The sequence below is a fragment of the Apteryx rowi genome, unplaced genomic scaffold (assembly GCF_003343035.1).
Source record: "Apteryx rowi isolate R43461 unplaced genomic scaffold, aptRow1 scaffold_13, whole genome shotgun sequence".
In the NCBI taxonomy this organism is placed as follows: Eukaryota; Metazoa; Chordata; class Aves; order Apterygiformes; family Apterygidae; genus Apteryx; species Apteryx rowi.
The window spans coordinates 6,101,076-6,124,285 of NW_020447530.1; the positions used below are offsets into that span (position 1 = coordinate 6,101,076).

At 36.9% G+C, this 23,210-nt stretch overlaps 1 protein-coding gene across 7 annotated transcripts in view; it reads left to right on the forward strand.

Moving 5' to 3' along the window:
• Nucleotides 1-23,210, forward strand: part of ARID4A (AT-rich interaction domain 4A) — a 52,151-nt gene that overhangs the window by 23,033 nt on the left and 5,908 nt on the right. For 3 of the 7 annotated variants that reach the window (XM_026056120.1, XM_026056117.1, XM_026056124.1), the window contains 12 exons: nucleotides 583-659; nucleotides 1,160-1,192; nucleotides 2,744-2,910; nucleotides 11,408-11,480; nucleotides 13,717-13,811; nucleotides 13,967-14,064; nucleotides 15,561-15,789; nucleotides 17,743-17,996; nucleotides 20,096-20,293; nucleotides 21,555-21,639; nucleotides 21,832-22,033; nucleotides 22,242-22,304. In XM_026056120.1, the coding sequence (XP_025911905.1) occupies nucleotides 583-659; nucleotides 1,160-1,192; nucleotides 2,744-2,910; nucleotides 11,408-11,480; nucleotides 13,717-13,811; nucleotides 13,967-14,064; nucleotides 15,561-15,789; nucleotides 17,743-17,996; nucleotides 20,096-20,293; nucleotides 21,555-21,639; nucleotides 21,832-22,033; nucleotides 22,242-22,304 (1,574 nt within the window). The remainder of the gene's footprint in view (nucleotides 1-582; nucleotides 660-1,159; nucleotides 1,193-2,743; nucleotides 2,911-11,407; nucleotides 11,481-13,716; nucleotides 13,812-13,966; nucleotides 14,065-15,560; nucleotides 15,790-17,742; nucleotides 17,997-20,095; nucleotides 20,294-21,554; nucleotides 21,640-21,831; nucleotides 22,034-22,241; nucleotides 22,305-23,210) is intronic. The other 4 variants (XM_026056123.1, XM_026056119.1, XM_026056118.1 and 1 more) reach the window with 4 other exon arrangements.

Genomic DNA, 23,210 nt, shown 5'->3' on the forward strand with positions numbered 1-23,210 from the left:
GTTAGCATTTCTATTGTAGTAATTCAGTAACTGAATATTCAGTGTAAGTTTAGAACAGAGCAACTTCAATATATTTTACTGTGAGAGCACTTTGTAATTTAAAAATAAAAATTGACCAGGTATCAATGCAGTTATGTAAACCTGGCTTCATTGCTGTCCTGTGCTAGCAGAAATGCAGTTTGAAAATAGAGGACTTGTTTCTTTTTAATTAGCTTGCTGTTTTGGGTAGCAACTGCTTGTTAATTGATTGACAATTTAAAAAATGTTTTCTGCTTATGTTAAATATTTTCACTTTGTAAATTTGTGCAGCTTAAATGTTTAAAATACAGAAACTTTACAAACTTGTCTTAATTACAAGAGTACTTTTAGTGTCTGAATTTCAGAGGAAGATTGGAAGTTTAGTCTGGTTTTGAGTTTAATATTAAGACCYGCAATAACAAATGCCTTATTTCTTTAATACTTAGAAAGGACCTGGAAGAAAAATAAGTCTTGAATATGTAGAAATTACTATTTTTCTAAGTGGAGTACTTGCCTTGCTATTATTTAAAAATGATAATAGAACCTTCTTTTTTTTTTTTTCAGTTACTCAGTAGCAAGAAAAGACATTAAAGAACTAGATGTTCTAAACTTACCAAAGTCTGAGTCTTCTGCTAAGAAAGGTAAATTGGAATAAGTTCTAGCTGTTTAAAAAAATAATCTTATGTAATAATAATTTTAACTTTTGCAAATAAGTGACCCCATGTTGATTTGAAGCGAAAGCTCTAGGATTTTTGCAAGCAATTTTAAATGTGCTGAATTAGAGAAGCTTGGGATACAACCTCCTTGTCTTTAAAATAGCACGTAGTAGAAGTCTCATTCATTTGATTTTTACTTCTTTCTTTCATTTTGCTCCAAATTCATGCAAATTGAATAGAATATGTTCAAGGCAGAGTATATGAAATGTCATTATGCAATGGAATATATATTCACCTCCCCTAAAACCAAATTTACATGCTAGAGTTCAAAATACTTGTTGTTATCTGAAAAATACCCAGAGAACAAGGAGAAACTTTATTAGACAAGCCTACATGTATAGCCTGTGATTAATATTTGATATAAAAGACTAATAACAGAATTTGATTTCTGAATGGATGATGTGACTACAATATCCATGTTTTAGTGTGTTTGTGGAAGGCCAGAGTCTCACCTGGATGTAAGTATATTTTTTAAACTTCTGGTGCTGCTTCTCACAGTTAGGCCTCAAAACACAAAATTGGTTAAGGAGAAATCTCTAAAACATTTATATATTTAAAAAAAAAAAATCTCTGGTTTGAGTAAAGGTGTGAAACAGCTTCTTTACAAGCAAGGATTAAACATGATAAAGTGTTGAGGCAATTTTGATTAAGATTCATATAATCATTAATGATAAGGAGAAGGTATTGGGAAGTCATTATTAACTATTTCTGAGTACAGGAACTTCAGGGCAGCCTATAAAATGATCAGATGTAAAGATTAAGATGAATCCAAGAAAAGGGGAGGGAGTTCTTTTAACCCCCCCCCCTATTTTTTCTCCCGCGTGACACGTAATTGGGTTGTGGGATTCATTGCCATAGAGGAATCTTGTGGAGCCAAATGTASAAATGGTTTCATAAAGAGATCAGACAAATTTGTGGAGGACACTCCATCGGCAGCTATTAAATATGAGACCCTGGAGGCAATGCTTGGCTCAGGAAATACTTCAGCAATTGATTATTGGAAGCTGGAAAAGCATATTTGGAGAAGAATGACTCTATACCTGCCCAGTTATGGATAGTTTTCTCTGAACTATTTAACCGTATAGCTCGTACATGGCTAAACAGTTCAGAGAAAGGTATATGTAACCGACTGAATAGAGCAGTTCTCCTTAGTAACTGAGCAAAGGGAGTACTGGTGTCTTTTATTCTCCAGCAATATTGCAAATGGCTTATTGGAGAACAAACCTCTTCTGGGTACTTTTTTGATTCCTCTTTGTTAAAGTCTTTTATTGTGTCTGGGGGGCGTGTTTTGGGGTTTTCTGCGTTTGTCTTGCTTTGTTTTTCTTCCCCCTTGGCACACCTATTCAAGGAAAAGAATTTGAGGTATTCCCATTGTACAAATGTGACTTCTCCCCTGCCCCCTCAGTCCCTTACTCATTAGTGTATTTTTCCTCTGTTCCAAACAGTCATGTAGCTTCTCCTTAGTGTTCCTAATTTTCTTTTTCAGTCTAAACTTCTGACATGCGTATCTTCCAAAGAGAACAAAGGAATTCATGTTACTTGATCTAACTGTGATGGTCTATTTTTTAAAATAGCTTTGTATCACAGTATTTCTGTCTCATTCATACAGAAACAGAGCAGCTTCACAGTTGCACAGAATATATATGGGTAATTATAGGTGTTTATCTTTGATATGGTGCATATAAATAGGTGAAGATCTTAGTACTGTTCATAAAGACATCTGCCTAGAAAATAACATGGATGCTGTGTACGGGATGGATGATCTCAACTCTAAGCTCCTTGTGTTACTGATAATTGATTTTTTTAAAATCCAACAAACTTGAGATGTAAAATGGGTAGACTCTGTTTAAAGCTGAAGTATGCACTTTATCACCTTTCCTTAATTTAATTCTGAATTTCATTTCTGGTTTAAATTGGCATTGTAGTTTACAACAACATAAAGGAAATTAAAAATGCTTTGTAATTTGAATATGTTGGATGAGATAAAACCAGGGCACTTTCTTCTGTAGGGTTGCAGGAAGCAAGCACGTTCTTCAACACAAAAGGTGTTCCTCGTAACTGGAAAATGGACATAAGTGAAATCCTGGAATCATCTAGCAGTGATGAGGAAGATGGAGCTGCTGCAGAAACTGATGAAGAGGAAATAAAAGGAGAAGAAAAAACTGAAGAAGTAGTGGTAAGTCTGGGCAATTTCAGTCATGCTTCAAAGATAACTGAATAACTTGTATGCCTAAAGATGTTCCACTTGCCAAAGTTTCACTCTCACACTTAGCTTACTCACTCTAACGAGTTTTCAGGCCTGTTTATCTTGCCTTTGCTACCAGCTTTCTGTAATGGGATTTGTGTGTGATGGCAGGTAGCCTGCTCTTATCCAATGCAGAAACTGAAGACAAATCTCAGAAATTAAGAATTCAAGGCAGAAAGGAGTGATGGAAAGAATCTGGGTCAAAGAGGAAGAAATAGGGAGAGAATATGAAACAAAAATTTGATGCTCAGCTGAACAGTAGTAATCCAATGTTAAATAAAAGTAACTTGTTTCTGAAAACAGTCGTTTGATAAAAAGACGAATTGAACTGCTAAAACCAAAATACGAGGCGGAGTGAAAGAAAGTGTGAGCTAATGCATAGAGCCCGGTAAAGCTATTTGCTGCCCAAGACTCTCTTTAAAAGCAGTACGGCGCTTACCTTTGAAAGTGAGTCACAGTGTTAGTTTTTTCCTGAACACTATCACTGGGGACTGGAAATGGTCCGAAATGGGCACTCTGCTTAATACTGGGTTCAGATTCACAGTAAAATGTTTTTCTGCATTAGAATATAGTAAAATGTTTTGAATGACTCCTTTTCTACAGTGGAAGGTAACATGTCTTGGTGTCCTCAGAAACGAATTTACAGAATTTCCTTTTATTTCTATTACCTATATTTAAATCCACAAATAAGGGGGAGGGGTGCCTTTTTCCTTGTTGTTCAGCTATGGGATTTGTTTGCTTTTTTTTGGGGGGGGGGGTAATTTTTACAGTGCGCTTGGAACCATTTGCTGCTTTATGTAGAGAAATAAAGTGCAGTCTGTCTTCTAAGGAAGGTCAAATATCGTTTCCCTTTCGCTTCCCCTGTAGTATGTGGTTTTGTCACACTGCAAACAGAATGGCTGTTCATACTTGGAGGCTGCCTACAGTGTTGCCACAGCAACACACTGTTGGTTTCGAGTGAGCATGCTCCCGAGGAGAGGACGCTTTAGCAGAGGCTTGGCAGCCTGCCAGGGGAGGCTTGCCAGATGCTTTGAAATGGGCTGTCTCTTTCTTTTCCTTTCATGTAATGTCTGATTTTTTTATATGGAAGAGAATGTAAGTAATGCCGTATAACTGCGGATGCCGTGCAGTGAGAGAGGAAAGCAAGCAAATATTTGCAAGGCAGGCTGCAATATGTCCGGGCACTGGGCAGATTAGGTAGAAAGGAAATAAAACCATTTTACAGTTGAAAGAATGCAGCTCGTAGGTAAGGATTTTTGTATTTTCCTGTGTGATATTAATATTTGTAGTACGAATGTGGATTTGAGGTAGAGATTTTTAGCTTTCTGGTGTGCAAACAGTCTGGTGGAGCATGCTACCAGGGTACATGTTTCCACATTAAAAAGACAATAAGAATCTATTTTTAGGTATTAATTTTTTATGCCTTAGTAACAGAGTTCTGCAAAATGGAGTCTATATGTGTGTGTGAAAATGATGATATGATTAGATAAATGTAAGGATGAATGTGCACAGAATGTAAAATCCTTTGGGTTTTTTCCTCTGTTCGCCGTGAAAAGGACTGAATAGGCCACATTTTGCAGGGTGTGAACTGTTGCAGTCTGTATTGGTCTGTTTGTATTAACGCTGGTTAAAATTGCGGAATATCAGTCACTAAAAATCAAGGATTGTTATACTGGTTTTCGAATAGCCATTTTTTAATATCATTTTTCATGGCTTTTGCAGAAAAGTGCTGTGTGTTTCAAACAAAGAAGGGGGAGGGGGAGCTTTGTGTTTAAAAAAAAATGCTAAAAATGCCCCCCCCCCCAACATTCCTGTAAAAGAAATGGGGTTATTTTTAAGGAATAATCTGAGTGTAGAGCAGTGAAGCAAAGGATTCCAGACAGGTAGATGTGTTGGTGGGAGAAACTGTAGAATCCATTATTTCCAGGTGACAAGTGAGCATCTTCATGCTGAACCTATGTAGCAGAGCACAGATATTAATCTTTTTAGATTGTGTCAGAGCAGAAATGTCRTTCTGGCCCATTAAATCAAATTCCTGGTTCAAGCGTTACAGTATATAATCTATTTTAATTGTGGGCCAAGCTAGATATTGCAGGTAAAAAGGATTTAGAGAATTCATATATGTATTTTTTTTCTTTTCTTTAGAAGGTCAGTAATATGGGTTGCAGAGAGAATCAATGAGTGAAGAATATAACCTTTATTTTACTACAAACGTTGAATTACTCAAATTTTGCATTTACATTTTGTAGTTTCTCCTCTATTAATGAAGGTCAAAATAGCCTCTGTCCATCTTCTGTCAGAATATTTTCTATGGAGCTTTTGTTTTAGAGCTGCAAGTTGTTATGTTACTGGAGATGGGAAGAGAGATTTAAAAGTAATTTTTTTTCTGTCTTTCTTTCTTTCTTGCACCCCCCCACCTCCCCCCTCATCCAGCTTTTGAAATGCACAGTAGCTTTGCAGGCAAGGCCTGGCCACTGACCAGCCATCATGGGCCTTCATTAAATTAATTAAATGGACATAAACCTACGTAGTATATAACGAGAGCATATAGTCAATCCGAAGAGTCTAATTCTGGGGAAGGGAAGGCTCCTATTTTTCTGCAGTAGGATCTTTTATAATGAGCCGGAGCAGAGAGGCCTACCATAGTTCGTGGTAACAGATCCTACCATTTTTCCAGTAGCTGTATTAAAATCCGTACCTTTGCTTTGATGGAGACTGCCTTTCAAATTGTGCTGCCTTTTGTGAAATAAGGAAAGTATGTTAGCATTGGTACAGCAAGGTTTCCAGGCCTTACGTGGTTGTTCTTTGATGTCTTTTGTATGCTAAGGAATGGGCACCAATATGGTGGTGGTGAGATGCTTACCCTTCTTGCTGGTGGTAACTGTCTTGTGTGGTCTCGAGTTGACTGTGAAGGAGGAAAATGTGGAAATGGTTGTCATTGACTTTAACAAGGGTTGTGTTACACTGAGTTGCTCAGCATGTTCAATTTGTCGGATTTTTGGCAATAATTGCAATATATGATGCAGCTCTGGATTACTTTTGATTCACAATATGAGATTTTAATAACAGAACAGATTATTTGCTTGTATCACAGCAACTGGGAAAAAACAGGAGGTACCATAATAAGAATCTGTTACCGAATGAAAGTGTGAGGAATCACTCAATTTGTTTGAATTCAGATAAAAATCTGGATATCATTTTTGCTTTTTAACCAGTTTTCAACACGTCAGAATAAGAGAATTAGCTGTGTCTTGAGGATGCAATAGAGAGCAAAAGAATACATTGCAGTTAAAGGAAAAAGAAAATCTAAACTCTACTATCTCTATCTCCACATAGAAATACAAGCTTTTGGAATATTATCTGATTTTTATTAAAAAACAGATTGTATATACTACTGCATTTGCTTGTACTTAAGTTGGTCTGTCAAGGAAGAAATCATTCTTTCTTGTTTCTCAAGATAAAATAGTCAAATATCCTCCATGTTTTACAGGGGATCATACAGGCAACATTCAGTTTTGTCTCCATCTCCCTTTAGGGCATTCTGATTCAGAAAGAATCAAGATTTCAACATACAGTTATTTGAAATGTATTTTTAGTACATGTTCTTAATAGGTGTGTTCACATCATATCAGAATGAAAATAAGGAATTTGTTCTGTATAGTTTGAATTTTGCAAGTTTCAACATTGTATCTTTTTTTGTAACATCAACTTGGTCAAGCACAGGAAAAAGGCATTTCTGTCTGATCTATAGAGTTGATTATAATACCGGGTTTGAAAGACCTTTCCAACTTATCTTTCCAACTTTAATTGCAGTTTCTTGTTCTTTTACTTTTCTTTTCCCTAATCAAACGTGCATAACATGTTCAGAAAAAAAATTCTAGCCAACCTATCTCCACACATCTCATGCCATCGAAGAAAGAGCTATAGCACCTCCATGTGTGTTTATAGGAATTTTCTTATATTCTTTATTTTGAATGTCACCTGGAACATGTATGTATAGAATGTTTAGTATGTGGATTCATTTAAAGTTTTTAAGATTCTTATATCACAACAGCACCAAGAAACATATATCAGAATTGCTTTATATTGTTGATCAGGGACAATGTAAGAAGCCTTCTCTAATGTACCTGTTCTGCAAATAAGCAAAGGATTTCAGTCCTCATGATAGTCATTATAATGTATTTCATCAGCACTAAGATCATAAGAGAAAAATGAGTATATGAGATCCAAGACGTTTTTTAGGAGGCCTGAGATTCCTACAAATGATCAGTAGTTATCTAATAATTTAAATATTAAATTTCTGCTTCAAAATAAGTCTTGTTGCCCAGGTACTCTTTTTGTAAGTGACTTAGACCAGATAAAATATTACCTGAATCATTCATTTCTGTTGAAATGTGCACATATTTTAAGATAACATACAAAAAGCTGTCCCTAAAAATTAAACATAGGAATGCTATAATTTCAAAGTTAATGCAGCGTAGTATTCAGGAATAAATGGTTTACCTAGGTATGTAAAACCCAAACAGTTAAATAGCTGTAAAAATAGCTAAGCATTCATTAGCTAATCATCCTTTTCATGCATGCATGCATCTGTAGGAGTTTTGGCTACTGTGAAGCATGGCCCTCATCACACCACACACAAATGTTTTAATAAAGAATTTCTTGCTCACAATTTTGCGCTGACAGGTGTTCTCCAAATATTCCTCAGAGACGGGCAGAGAGGTTACAAACTGGGGCACAGCTCTACAGCAAGTCACTGTTGAGGATGGTTGGATTCTTGGTTCTTGTTGGTGGAAATGAACGTTTTAAGGCCCTTCATCCTCACGTGGTGTCAAGCTGTTAAATTGTTGCAATCAGTTTAATTCTTTTCATTTCCTTAATTAGTATTCAAATGCAGCGTCAGAAAGCAAATAAGCAAGTGACAGAAATGTCTTTAAGTATTCTGAAGCAACAAAATACAGTAACTATGACTCTAACACCTCGTCTTCATCATGCACTCTTCTGAACTGCAGATGCTGTACACACTGTTCTCTCTTTTAGATTGTATTTATTTCAGATAAGAGTTTGTGATATCATCAGCCTATTAATAACATAAAAGAAAGATCTGTCCCTGGTACCTTAGTTTAGTATTGATTGAGGGCATGAGGTACATGCCTGTAAGCAGAAATTCATTCTTTGTTTTGTAAAATAAACTATTTATCCCTCTGTGCTCCTGCTCAGCTGTACAGGTTAGGATCCACAGGAGCTTTAACTGCTTTCTGTAGAGTAAATGATGAGTCAGGATAACAGAGCTCCGTTCTTGTTCAAAATCATAGTAGTGTAAAGATAGAGGMCAAACTCTTGTTGAATAAAGGGCTTCACCATATGAAGTAAAGCCAGTTACAAGTTCTCTGCAAGTTCCTGTGGGTTTTATGTTGGGCTCTTTTGCTTTGGTGGTGATYGTCCTCAAAAGTAAAATAAATTTTACATAGTAAGTAAAAGTACTCTTAGTATTACTTGGAATATAAAAAGAAATTGAATTGGGAAAGGAGTATGCCCCTTATACAGAGATCCTGTGTTCGTTGCTGCTTTCATTTTTTACTGTCTACAGTATTTCCAGATTTAATATGACCAGCTAGTCAGAGAGGAGAAAAAATATCAAACCCATAAAACTTCAGCTTTTTAATTATAAGCAAAAAAGGGTATTCTGGAGATTTATTTCAGTATGAAATTCAGCCCTTCACCCTTAAACAACAACAAAAAAATCTCATGTTGCGTTTAGTTATGGCTATTGGTTAAACAACAAAATAGTCTCTATTTTGAACTCCTGCCACTTAAAAATTTCARGTTGTTGTGCCTCTCGCTTGGATGTATCTTTGGTCACACTCTCCCCTTATTGCAACTCCTCCATAGGAAAGGAATGAAATGAGGAGATAGGATTCTCTTAAGAAAACAGATCTTGAAGAATTGTCACTATGAGCTTATTTGTGGCCAATTTGAAAGGAATCTCTGAAACTCTGCAGTGAGAATGCCTGGCTAGGAGAAGGGAGTTTGGGGAGGAGCAGAGTTTCCCCGATGCCTGCTGGAAAGGCGTCCCGGGAGGTTCAGCTCTCCAGTCACTCGCGGACAAAGCTGCTGCTCTCGGCAGCGGTGGCAGGTTGTGGTATCAACATTTCGGAGATGTTTTCTTCGCTGTTTAGGTGCAGTTTTTAAGGATGTCAATACAGCAGCTTGAAAGGTAGTTGATACGGTTGCAGTAAAACCCAACTCTAAATCAGAATAGTAGACATGCATGGGAACTCATTGCGTCCAATTACAAACAGATAACCTTGATGAAACGTGACCTCTTCTGATAATCCATGTGTCTTAACATTACAGTAATAATCATACAAAGGGTTAATATTTCTCCTTTTGCCCAGTGGGAAAAGAGTTTGAGATAGCTGATGCACAAATTCATGCCTTGGTGATAGTCATTCAGAGCCGTGTTCGTGTCACCTCTCGGAAGCAGTTAGCATCTATTCTGGCGTTGAGTCTCAGGCATGATTCAGACTCTCCCTGCCAGGGGTGCCAGCTCCCAGCTTGTATACCATCAAAGAGAGAAGTAGGTTCAGTATTCAGGATGTATAACCTGAGTGACTGAATTGCAGTCAGGTTTTCTACCCCAGTTCTGTAAGTACGTAAAAGCTTTTCATCTCTCCTTTTCGCTTTTCTTCAGATGAAAGTACTTGATATCCATGAAATGGTTAACGTTCTGTTTGTAAGAATGTTATTTCCAACCTACATTTCTGCTATTCTGATCAACAGTTCTGGATTGGCATTACCCACATAAAAAGAAATGATTTGAATTCAACTATTCAGAAATATTTCCTTTTTTTTTTTTTTTTATTGTTCTTTAGATAGATTTAGCTTGCATAGCTTGATTTGTAGTGCCTTTAGTTGGTAAAAATTACAGTAGATGTTGGAAATGTCTCGACTATGAAGTGGGTTCACAATCTAGATTGCTAGGAAAGAAAAAAGCTGTGGTTTCTATAGCAATAATTCATTTGCTAACCTGGAAGAACACAGTGATTCCGTAGATAGCTGTTTCTCTTTACATGGTCCATATAATACGTAGCATGAGTAATGGCAATTTTGATGCTGTACGATGTTGTGATTATTCATTTAACTTCCTCAAGTTATTTTCCAAGAAAAAATTGGAAGATAAGAAAGAGATACTGTCTCTGCCTGATTGTGGTAATCTTTAGATGGTCCCTGTTGGGCTTTGAAGCGTGTGATTCCTTGAAACGGGCAGGGTTGAGATTCACACTGATGCTCGGCAGATTGCTTTTTTGTTCACAAGGCAGTGGCATATACATTTACATTTCACTTGGCTGTCTCCCTGCCTTGCAGCTTAGAGCATCCAGAATGCAGAGAAAACCAGAACTGAAGTTGTTGTTCTTGCTTCCTTTTGGAACTGCTCATGATTTTTCTGTTATTTTTAATAATGTGATGGTAAGATTTTTGCCACGTACTGTATGTCTTCCCTTCAAGACAGCTGCGGTCTCTCTTGTGCAAACTGCCTTACCAGCAATCCCTGTGATTGCCAGGCTGGCAGGAAGAATGTGGCATGTGTAAAGCCTTGCGGGGAAAGGACTTTTTTTTTTTTTTTTTGGTCTGTGCTAGAATCTCAGAATTCCATTAAATATATGTAGAAGTGATTTCCCCTCCCTGCCCCCCGCCTTAAATTTACTTTCTTTTCATGGTTTCCACTTGAATAGGACACAAGCTTTATTTCCCGTTGTGGACTGCTTATAAATTTCAGTTAACATCAAGTTCAGCAGTGTTTATCTGTATGAGGATAAAAAAAAATACATGGAAAATGTATATTCAAAGAAATTATGCAAGTGACTCTAAAATATTTCTGAATACGAGCTGAAAACAAGCATCAGAACTTAATCACCAAAGGAATTATGTCCTGAGCATCAAAAATAAGAACGACTAGAGAAAGAACCATTTTGCAGCCTTAGCTGTAGTTGGGGGGCGGGGGTGGGATTAGTCAAAATAAACCCTAGATTTCCTGTGACTGCTTCAGTCCTGTAAATAACAGAATTTTTCTGTATTAGCACTATATATTAAGAATAGTGGTATTTTCACTTTGAGGATCTCGCTTGTGTTTTCTGTCACGGATTCTGATTTTCCCTGACCTGTGTTTTCTTTTTCTCCTCTTGAGATACTCAGCTCGTGAGGGTATAATCCTTACGAGGGCAGCCCTAACTGCTGTATCCAAACTTGCTTGATACCCCGATTCCACTGTTGGGTAGATTTTTGTTTTCTGGATACTTCACCATTATATGGGGTGAAGGGCCAAGTGGGAAGTGGTTTGGGTGTAGATTTTGCTGTTACGCTTTTGTACAAATAACCTGTTACTTTGCATATTTTGTTTTCATTGTGACTCCATTTGTTTTCACAGCCTGAGGAAGAGCTTGATCCTGAAGAGAGGGACAATTTCCTCCAACAGCTTTATAAGTTTATGGAAGACAGAGGTAACACAGAATTTAATTTTTTTAACCTGTGGTCTACTTTTTAAATGTTTTTTAGAAGTTGCATTTAAATATAATGGATTTTATTATAGGCATATTCTCACATCAGTGAGCAAGGGTAACAGCTAGTCTGGTGCAAGGAAAAATACTTATACCCATTTTCATATGTGGCAGATCTGCTTCAATTCCTTTGAAGCACAGTGCACAAAGGAAACCCAAATCCTCCCTGAGGTGTTTTGTTTTGTTTTGCTTTTACAAAACCTTTTTTGTGTTAACAATCCCTGTTAAATAAGCTCTTGGTTGGTTTCTTGTGACAGTCGTGGCTGGGAACTGTGCTGTTAATCTCAGGCTGGAACCTGAGGAGGCTATTCATGGATGGCGAAGTTCGACCAGCCGAGTGGGAGATGTGCCATCTTCAAGTCTCCTTGCAGAACTGTCTTAATCACGCACAGATCTAGCATTGATACTCGCCTGAAGAGACAACTCTACTTTGTGCAGTAGTTAGAGCAAGGAAATAACAAATTTGAAATGTTTTTCTTTGCAGAGTTAGGTGAGACTGTTATAAACTGGAATAGTTGAAGTCCTGGGGTAAGAAATATAGTGGAAGTGCGTGTGCTGCGTGTAGACAGAGAGCAGGATATACCTGCTGACTTGGGAGAACTGCTGTTGCCTAAGCCCTTCACATTTGCAGTTGTGAGGAGACTTGCGCTAAGAGGGAAGGTTATCTATTCCTATTCGCTCGGCTTCCTCCCCTCCCCCCTTCTCTCCCCCAAGGACATTTAAGGCTGGAAATAATTTCTCTTTTAGAGTATGTTTGTTTTACTCATTTTATTCCGGGAAGTGGCTATTTTGATTTGAATTCAGAAAGTGTTAATCCTACAATAATGTAAGTGGACGTAGATTACAAATGCAACTACTGCCTTCCCCTCCTCTCCTCTCCTCCCTTCCCCCTCCCCGAAATTACCTGGATAACATTTCCACAGCATCACAGAGCACAGCAATGGGCATGTACTTCAATTKGAAATAACCAGAGCGGAGAGCAGTAAAATGGAGAATGCATGTAATGTTGGAATGTTTTCCCTTTGAAAATACAAGCTTTTCTTAGGTTTTAAAATAAAAAAAAAAAGAGAGTTACCTTCGTTAAGGAGGCTCTGCATCCCTTTCAACCAAGTGTTTTCCAAACCGCAGAGTTCTAAAAGAGTGATTCCAAGCCTGTTCAGTCTTGCCGTTGCTTATCATAGCTGTAGGAACAGGTCCTGTATTACAGCAAGGTGTACTGGGGTTTATCCGATATCATTTTAAGGCCATACTGTGTAGAACCAGTGTTTCCAGAGAATCGCCTGCCTTGGAGGAGTAAAGGAGCTACGTCTGGGGGAAAAAAAAATTTTGCAGGAGTAATCCTTTTTTTTTCCCCTCTCTTTTTCTGTTTTCTAGTAGTCTGATTCTTCCCCACTTTGTTTTCCTTCTTCCTTACTCTTTTTCTTAAGCATCCTTAGTATAGGAAACATGTAGAGAGATGATGTCAGTGACTTGCAGGGACAGAGGAGAAAGAAGAAAGTATTTGTGCACTAAATTTGAAGACTCGGTCCAGAAACTGTTCTTAAACAAATGTGTTGATTGAGCAATGTACAGTTTGGGTTTTTTTTTTTTTCCCCCTCCTCCCTTATGACAACGTTTCCATTTCCACCAGATTTGTTCTATAAAGTCTCAGTTTGAAGGTTTTGATTCATGTAATCATAACAGTATTCCCAAAGTCCTATAAAATTATCTTCATGATTCCAGATGTAATTGCATGAAGATGAAGGGAGATGAGAAACAGTAGGGAAAAAGCTTGATATTCATCCTTGCTGGGAGAAGCAGTGTCTGCATACTTACAGCCACTTGCCCCAAGTCACTTCTGGTTGCTTCTTTTGTAATTAATTGTTGTTCTTTATATCATTACCACTCATCTGATTCGAGTTCTTTCTTTTTTCCACAACTGCCCCAAATATTCATGTCCTTTTGTGGCTTTGTGCTATTCGTGTGACTATTCATGCCCCCAGAAATATGTGATGTAGTCAAAAAAGGGCAAAGCTTTAATCCTCGGTTGGAAACTATTGACTTGCAACATATCTTAGAACTGTTAAATAGCAATGTTAAACTGTAAAAGGATATTAGTAATCAAATGTGTGCTAAAGGAATGGAAGAACAGTTTGCTTTTCTGTGTGGTAACTTTTTATCTCTGTTTTGTTTTATTTAGGTACTCCTATCAATAAACCACCTGTTCTGGGCTACAAGGACCTTAATCTCTTCAAACTTTTTAGATTGGTATATCAGCAGGGCGGGTGCGACAGTGTAAGTGTCGAATGTTTCCTAAGCAAAACTTGTCTCCTCGTTCTTAAAGGTTGTGACCTGTCTGCATTAAATGTCGTTCTTTAATTTTCTTGGTTAACAAAATCTGAAAATCTCTTTTCTTTTCCCCTGTTCCCCCCCACCCCCCCACCCTCCAGATTGAGAGTGGTGCTGTATGGAAGCAAATTTATATGGACCTTGGCATTCCTATTTTGAACTCGGCTGCTTCCTACAATGTAAAAACTGCTTATAGAAAGTAAGTTCTTCTGTAGTATAATGGTGATAAATTTTTTAATAGCATGAGCAATATTCAAGCAATTTCTACTAGATTAATGGAACAGTAGTTGACATTCTTCAGTTTATGAGCAGTTCTGAGCATTTTCCAGTGCCACAGATTGAAATGCTGGGGGAAGAAAGGAGTGCTCAGGCCTGCGTAAGATCCTGTTGCTGCAATACATTACAGTTCAGCTCATTTTCTTATCATGAGGCTTTCGTTGTCAGCATGTGATGATGCGGTTTCAGAATATAACAATGAAATTTATTAAAAATAATAATAAAAAAAAAGGGTTTGGCAAATTCAGCTTTGCAGTTTATGGCGATTAACAAGAAAGGACTCTGTCCTCAGTTGCATGCTCATTGAAGTCTGGGAACGCTGCATGCAGTGAGCAGAATTTTACCAGTTTCTTTAACTTCCTCTAAAATGTTGATACAGATAGACATGTTTTGGATTGCGTATCTAAATACCATATCTCTGTTGAATCTGTAGAATAATGGCTCCAGGGCATAATGATGTACATTGCTATCATAGATGTGACAGTACTGAGTAGTAATTACTACTGTAATAAAACTGCATAAATCTTCTTATTCTGACCCCTGGTTTTCAGTTGTGTTTTAACTTTTGAAATGGAAACCTTTTACGGATGACATTTTTCAGGCTCATTTTCTAAATAAAGATTATTTTTATTATTTATTCTCCTGAAAGTTTGAACAAGAAACAATTGGGCTTTTTGAGTAAAAGGGAAGAATGAGGTTCTCTGACTCGAAACTAAGGAAATTTGGCTGATTGAATAGGGATGACTAATGACTCAACTCATGTTAATGTTGATGAAGATGAAAATATTCAGACTATCTTCAGTGGGATTTGAACTGGGCACATATTTAAGGTCTGTATTTTACAGAGAAGAGTATGTATCATATAAAAGAGTAATTGGTAAATATGTGCTAGGTTGCTGTTACGGTGGAAATAATTCTTTTGTATGGACACGTGATAGTGTGTTGGAGTTTGCATATCTGTTCTTTGCGGGATAAGCTAGTTGTATTCCTCTCACCTATAACTGGATTAGAGTGTGCACACAGGCACTTACCAGAGAACAAGCTGATGCATGGCAATTTGTTACCATGCGGTAACTTGTTTGTATGCCCATGCTCTGATACTAGGCTGATTTTAGCTGCCGTTGTGCTTTTGAAAAACAGTTTACGTGTTCTTAGGCTTTACTGTCATGAATTCTTAATTGGACGGGGGTAAAATTAAATTTGTGGAAAGCRCTTGTGTGTACATGCAGTGTTTTCTTTCTGACTGCTTGATTTGTGTGCTTAAGTGTTTCATTTCAAAATCTCTCTCTCTTTCTCTTCCCCCCCCCTCAAGTTACTGATCCTCTTGTTTTTCTGTGAGCAGGAAAATAAATTTTATGCACTTCAATAAATGGAAAATAAACAGTGAAACTACAAATGAAACTTTATTTGTGCATATAGGTATCTTTATGGTTTTGAAGAGTACTGCCGTTCTGCAAACATTCAGTTTAGGACTATCCACCACAATGAACCAAAAGTGGTAGAAGTCATACAGAAACACGAGGAACCAATGGAGGAAAGTGTAAAAGAAGAACAAAAAATGCCCCCAACAGAAGTAAAGAAAGAAGCAGAAGAAAATTATTCCAGCAGTGAAAGTGAAAAAGAAGAAATAGAAGTAAGATCCCCAAGGGTAAGTAGTTTGAACTGCTTTCTTATTTAGTACTTAACAAAACCCTTTTGTACCCCGGACAGTTCACATAATGAGTTTTCCTTTGTGGAGTGATTGTACCTTTGAATTAGCGTACTTGTACGAGCGTAGGACAGGGCTCTGTGAACACCGAGCTGGTGTTCGGTCGTTCATTGYGTTCTACCTGTGAATAGAATCAGCTTTGATTATTTCTTCGTATTCTAACCCATCCGTGGGATTTGCTCAGGCCGTGTTTTATGTCAGGCAYCCTTCTATTCAGGGAGAGCTTGAGAACTCTTGAGGGCTCTTTCATCAGAGATGGAACTCAGCAGCAGAGTTTGTGTTGTGGGCGAGAATTTCCACGGARACGGAACCTGGAGCTTTCCTGCGGGAGACAGCAATGATCCAGGGGCTGCTACAGCTTTGAGAATTAAAGGAAGACCCATTTTTGGAGTTGATTTTTCTCACAGTATCCCTTAATAAAAGGAACCCTCTATTTTTACAGTATGTAAGCAAAATGAGAGAGGGAACACGCTTCATTTAAATCTTCCTCTGTCTTTGGATGCTGTCGAGATGATGTTTGTGTTAGTAGTTACATAGGTAAGACCAGTGACCTACCAGCTAGTGGATATTTAGCCTGATGGAGAATACAAGAGTACTTTTAAGGTATTTTTATCTTTGTGTGGAACAAGAATATGACTGGCTGAGTGCTCTGTACTACTCTTGCTAATTCTGTTAATAAATGTGTTCTTTGATAGAGCAAGATCACTGAAGGAAAAAGAAATGCTACTTTTTAAATTGTTCAAATTATAAAGATTCTGTTAAAATCAGTAATTTTACTGAGGTACTTCATCTATACTTAAGTGTAAACATAACTTTAGATTTGTATTATGTGTTGTATTTCTGTCTAACTAGCATGACTTTTCCAAGGTATGTCAAATTTGATAAACTTCCTGGCATGACATTAACTTTTTTTGTTATTTTATTTTATTTTTTTAACTTGATAATTTTGGGAGAAAGCTATATGCTGGGAGGATGAAGGAATATAATAACTTTCTCTTTTATCATTGGCTCTCTATATTAATTTGTTAATAATATTGTTTGAATATGTATTTTGTTACTTTATTAATCCAGTCATCAGCTATCTGTTTATGAATGTTTACTATTTCCAAGTGTTTATCATTATACTACTGTAAATTTTAATTTGTATAGTGCCTTCGTTATTGTCTTCTTTGGATGGCTTCTGAATAATTTTTAATATATTTTATTTATAATAAATGCACTTTTAAAACAAATGCACTTTTAAAACACATTATAAGTAATAATTAAAACACATTATAAGTAATGTGTTTTAAAAGTGATGATTACAAAGCAATGACCCTATCCAAAAGACTTTTAATAATAAAATGGTAAACCTGTAGTAGACCACCAAGAAACAGTCACAGAAAATACCAGAGAGCAGTTGTCCAGCTACTTGAAGTACCTTTTARAAACCAATGTACTGCAGTTTTTTTCGAAAGCTGACAAGTTTATATTCTTTGAAACCAACARGTGGGTATCAGGATTGAAGATGGCGGGACTAAGATGTCTTGTCTCCGTAGCCCTATACAAGCATTTACTTGATGCTATTGCTCTGGTCAACCACCGAAGCATTTGACTCTGTATCAGGGGCAACAGTCCTTATGGGTCTGACCAAATGTCTTAAAATCCCCTAGAAGCTAATTGGAAACTCGTCATCTTTATTTCAAACCAAGCGCTGTGTTTCTGTTTTGCTTTTTCCTTAATGACAAGACTGTTTAAATTAGTAGCGTATGATTACAGAAAAAATCACGTTTTGGTGTTACCTTCAGCTTTCTTCTGTACAGGAATAGTATGTTTCATTTCAAACTGAGATTTGGAAAGACTMTGCAGAGAACAGTGACAGTAGTCATTAAACAGATTTTATTTCTATCCTAGGGCCGGAGAAGACTTGCCCGTGATACAACCCCTGCTAAAAAAGATAGCGAAGAGGACAAAACACAAGACAAATTAAAAGACAATAACAAAGAAAATAAAGATATGGAGGAAACAGCATCTGAGACTGCAGAAAAGAAAGAAAATGAAACTTCACTAGGGAGAAAAAGTACACCAAAGCAAAAAGAGAAAAAAATGAAAAAGCAGGAGGAATCTGACAAAGAGTCTGATGAAGAAGAGGAGAGGCAGAGGGAGAGGTAAACATCAACTTGCATCACTTTTGTATAAGTACAGCTGTGTTGTGGTAGAGCCATACCCCAAACAACGGTATACGCTGAACTGGAGATACGTCCAGTTTCTAAAAGGCAGAAGTCAGGGACGTAATTCACTCAGCCAGACAAGAAGGGGAAAGTTGTATTTCAAGAGTCTATAGTACTTTTTGAAAGGATACTTTCTGGCAGGTGCCAGACAGTATTTTCACTGCAATTTTCTTGAAGGTTCTGCCAGAGTAAAATGCTTAAATAAAGTTTTGGAGTCTGTACAGAAGCTTTGTTTATAAGARTGGTGTCCTGAACAGCCGTATCACTGGTTCAGCCCCCATTGCAGCTACACCTCTGAGCCCATATGGCTTGCCGTGTTGTCATTTCTCTGTGGAAGTTGCATCGTTCTTTTTTTTATGTATTCCGGCTGGTTCATGTTGGTGTTTTTTTACATTAGCACGTACAGACAACAAGCAGAACAGGGTACAAGTATGCCAGGTGTTCTATGGATGGTGAGCATCTGTTCTGGGCAGTTAAAATACAAATGGACAAGATAGTCCCTCTTCTCATGTGTTTTGTTTTTGTTTTGTCTTAGCAATTAGTGATAGCTGGCGCACCTACAGTTCCTTTGATTTCATTGTTACTTGAATATATTGTAGGAAGGCTGAAGGGCATGAACTAATAAAAGCAAAAGAGAAGGAAAGAGGGGGTTTGAATGAAGCCTAGAGATAGGTTAAAGAGGATACAATGAAGAGATGTGGAGAGCAAAGACAGAATGCCTGAAAACAGTGGATGGGTGAGGAAATAGTGGAGGAAAAGAAACTATCTGCCAAGGGAAAACAGCAGGTTGATTTATATTCCTGGTTGTCACCAGCAAGTTGTCTCCAGGTGACCAAACTATCACCAAGTTGAGTAGACCTCTTCTTAGAGGTCCTGGCTGTGGTCAGGGGTAGTGTTTTATATGCTTAAGCTGGCTTTCCTACGTTGTTTTTCTTGTCCTTGTGGCTAGGCACAAGCTGATACTGAAAAAGCCCGATAGGTGTACTGCATATTTTCTTCTAAAGAGCTTTGAGAAGTGGGAAGACACACAGTTATTTTTAAGTGGCACTGTGCAGTCCAAAGGAAAATATTGCAGTATACCATAGCCTGCAGAAGTTAATTCAAATGAAGGTGCAGTGTGGGTGTGCAGGAGATTGCTGAGGTGTGTCAGAAAGCTAAGACATCAAAGATAGTTTTCTTTTAAGTGGTGGGTACCTGTCATCTTTCCTTTTTCTTGTAATTGTATGCCACAGCAAGATAGTTCATCTTTCACCATAGGCTAGCAAATTTTTTTTTTTTTTAATTAAAAACAAACCCATATTCTTTTTCAATATTTTCTTTCTTCATGAGTTTGTTCAAGTTTTTAACTTTTACTTTATTCCAAATTCACCCCAAAAATGGGAAGAGAGAAATATAAGTAAGTAGATCAGATTGCTGAAAATATGTTTTAATAGGCTGTTTAAATACTAGATATAGCTAATAAGAGCTGTGTGGACAATTTTAGTCTTGGTTGAAAACACTTGTCATAATCAATGTTTGCTTCAGTGGAATGGTGTTTATATTCATGAAAGGATCACTACTGATAGCAATCCAAACTTATATACCATTAGTAAGCTGTAGCCTGTTAAGCAAACTGTAGAATAAGGATTTTTTTTAATAGTGTGTTAGAAGCAAATATATAAATAAAACAAAGTTAGCTCTTCCCGTTTTATTTAGGAGCAGAACAGTGAATTAGCTTACTCTTCTTTTTTTGTGCTATCAAAATATCTATTCCAAAAAAAGCCTTAGGCGTTGAGATAGTTATACATATAATAAATTATGTTAAAATGTGATATATTTTTCTAGATGTTCTTGGCACTTACCTCTGTTCCGTTTTGAATAAGTCATGTTTTTGACTGGAAAAAGCTATGTCCAGCTAGCTTCAGACAGTGCAGCATGCAGCAAATGAGAAACATTTTTGCAGCCTTTTTCCTTTGCGATATTTTGGCTCTGCTAGTTAAATGTTAAAACTTTGCTTATCGCTAATTAGTGGACATTTCAAATATACTTTACTGCAGAGAGGAAATTGAAAACAAAGGAGAATCGGAAGGTGAAGAGGATGAGGAGGATGCAGAGCCCTGCCTGACTGGAACCAAAGTGAAAGTAAAATATGGACGTGGAAAAACTCAGAAAATTTATGAAGCCAGTATTAAAAGCACAGAAATTGATGATGGAGAGGTTTTATATTTAGTTCATTACTATGGTTGGAATGTAAGGTGAGAAGGACAAATTGCCTTTCATTTTCTTTTTTTTGTTAAAAAGATTGGTATTTGCAAAAGTATCTTTGTTTTTAAGAAAAAAAAGAGAAAGAGAAGCAGTGATTTGGCTCCAAACTGAATTAGCAGCATGTTAGAAGGATCTGACTCTATCGCATTTTCCAGTGTTACTAATTTTGTTCATGGTATGATCCTGTTGTATTGAAATCTTCAGAATATACTTATTTATATGTTTTCAAGTTTTCATCCTGCTTAAAGTAAAGTATCCCTGTAACTTGTGTCAACTAGTGTTAGCAATATCAGAGTCATATTTAGAAGACTCGCTGATAATAGTGAAGACATCTACAATGAGAAGAGTATCAAGCACTGAAATTCTGACAATAAAAATTATTCTTGTATTGAATGTTAACTGTGATTATAAAGAGCAGTTGTTATGTGAAGAGGCGAGGAGAGAGCTAAACAGCAAAGAACTAGAGAAAGAAAGCCATCACATGCTTCTCTTGGCAGCTGTGCTTTATATTTTAATACTGCTGTGAAATGGCTTTTTTTTTTTTCCCCTCTTAAGAACACTGTGGTCATATACACAAAAATATCACAAAATTAATCATATTTTTTTAAATACAACTTTCTTGGGTATATAACTTGAGACTTGCCTAATCCATAAGGTTCTAAGTAAACCAAGCAATTTTCTTTATGTGGCAACATAATGTAAGTTTGTGGGCGTTTTGTTTTTGTGTTTTTTTTTTCTCCCCCTAAATATTTGTGTGGTCCTTTTTTACCATAATAACTCAGGAGATTTTTGAGGAGCACTGGTGGCATATTTGTGCTTTTCAGAGTCTAGTTTCTTGCCATCATTTTAAAACTTTCTTTAAAAAATAAATAGGGTATATTTTACTGTTGGGGCATCAGAGGCATGAAGTGGTGAGAACTGACTTCTGTGTATCGCGTGAAACTATTGACAAGCACTGAAGCTGGTTCAGCAAAGCCCTGGAAGTCGGGTGACTAGCAGGAGACAGGAAGCTCGCACCTCAGTTCTCCCCTCCTTTTATTCCCCTACCAATTTTCTTAGGATCTTAGAGGTAAATTTTTTATGGGTTAGAAATGTATGTTTTCCTAATATCTACTGCCACATGTTTGGTAAATATATGCTCTATGTTCCTTCCTTTCTTTAATAAATATTTTCTGTAATTCGGGTTTTTTATATCTCAAATTACAAACAACTTTTTATATGCAGTAATTCCAGTATGTTACTTGCCTTTAGATACGATGAATGGGTGAAAGCTGATCGGATTATCTGGCCTTTGGACAAAGGAGGACCAAAGAGAAAACAGAAGAAAAAAGCAAAAGTAATACTTATATATCAATAAGTTTCTTATGATACCATGTGTACTGACTCTGCCTGTTCCTTTATTTAAAAAAAAAAAAAATTGTTCAATCCACAGTCTATTTTTTAATAGATGGGCAGAGCAAAAGGAGAGAAAGCTTGATATGATTATCAGTGAAGCATGTTAATGAAATACTCAATTTTTTGCCCTCAGAATAAAGACGACAGTGAAAAGGATGAAAAGAAAGATGAGGAGAAACAAAAGTCAAAGCGTGGGCGACCTCCTCTGAAATCTACTCTTCCATCAAACACATCTTGCAGTTTATCCAAAACACCGACTAGCGAAGGTAAATCGGGAGCCAGAAGTGGACGGAACAACTTGTCGGATTCCTCACCGCTACCAAATGGAACAGAAGGTACATCCGAGGCACCCTTGTTCAGGCATGGAAGTGCATGTAAACAGTGATATAATACTGTGCATTAATGTGACAGCTTCAGTGAACGCAGTGCTGTCAGCAGCTTTGAAGTCCTACTTAACCCACCAGTATACTGGCAATATAGCAGAACAAATTTTTGGTGCAGATTTTACTCTATAAAAATTAATACTTTTGATTTTGATTTTAGCAACACCTCGCAGGCAGACAAGACCTAGCTCAGGAATGTTTGATTCTGATAGAGGATCAAACGGTGAGTGATCTCAGTCCTGTGTATTTTTTTTGTATTTTTTTTTTGAGGGTTTTTTAGTACCTTTTTCAAAAGAGATTTATTTTTATTTTTTCTCCTTGTGAATTTTATTGAGGAAGTAGTTGCACTGACACTGCTGAAGAGCACAGTTTTCTCACAGAAGAGCTATGGCATAGAAATGACTCTGCAAGTCATCCCACATTCTTTAGCCAGAACCTGTCAGTCCTTATCCTGAGCTGACCAAGTCTAGTGGTACAATGATAGTCCTTACTATGGCAATTAAGTTCTCAACCTCAATCCCACATCATCCGGTGAAGAAGCTAATTATGTGCAAATGACAGCAATATTTTCAGTGTTTTTGAGCCTCTGTGAACAAGAACTGAAGTGAAATCACCACCTCCTTTTAGTACAGGTCCCTGAATAATCTTATGGTAATGTAATAATGCTTGCTCTGTCTATGGTGCGTGATTTGTTTAAACAGTTTAGCAATGAAATGTCCAGTGTTTTGGTGTGGGTGGGGGTTTTTTGTTGTTTTGGTTTTTTTAACGCCAGATGGGGAGACGAGACCTGGTGGTGGATAACAGGTTGTGGAAATCCGTAAAAGTATTTTTGCTTCTCTAAACTGCAATTTGTTTATATTGTCTTATTTGGGAAATAGTAGACACTACCAAAAATTACTTTCTAATGAATGACTACTACTGTAGTTTCGTAGAGTTCTTGAGTAGCAATAAGAACTGTAATGAGTGTTGACTAATGCAAGATTTTTTTGTTTACATTTTAAATTGTTTATTGCAAAATGATGTTAATACCATAGATTATTGGAGAAAAAAGGTTTTTGCGTGGTTGAAAAAATAAATTGTACTTTAACTGTTGATTTAGGGTGCTGTTTCCTTTTTTAAAATCTTTTGC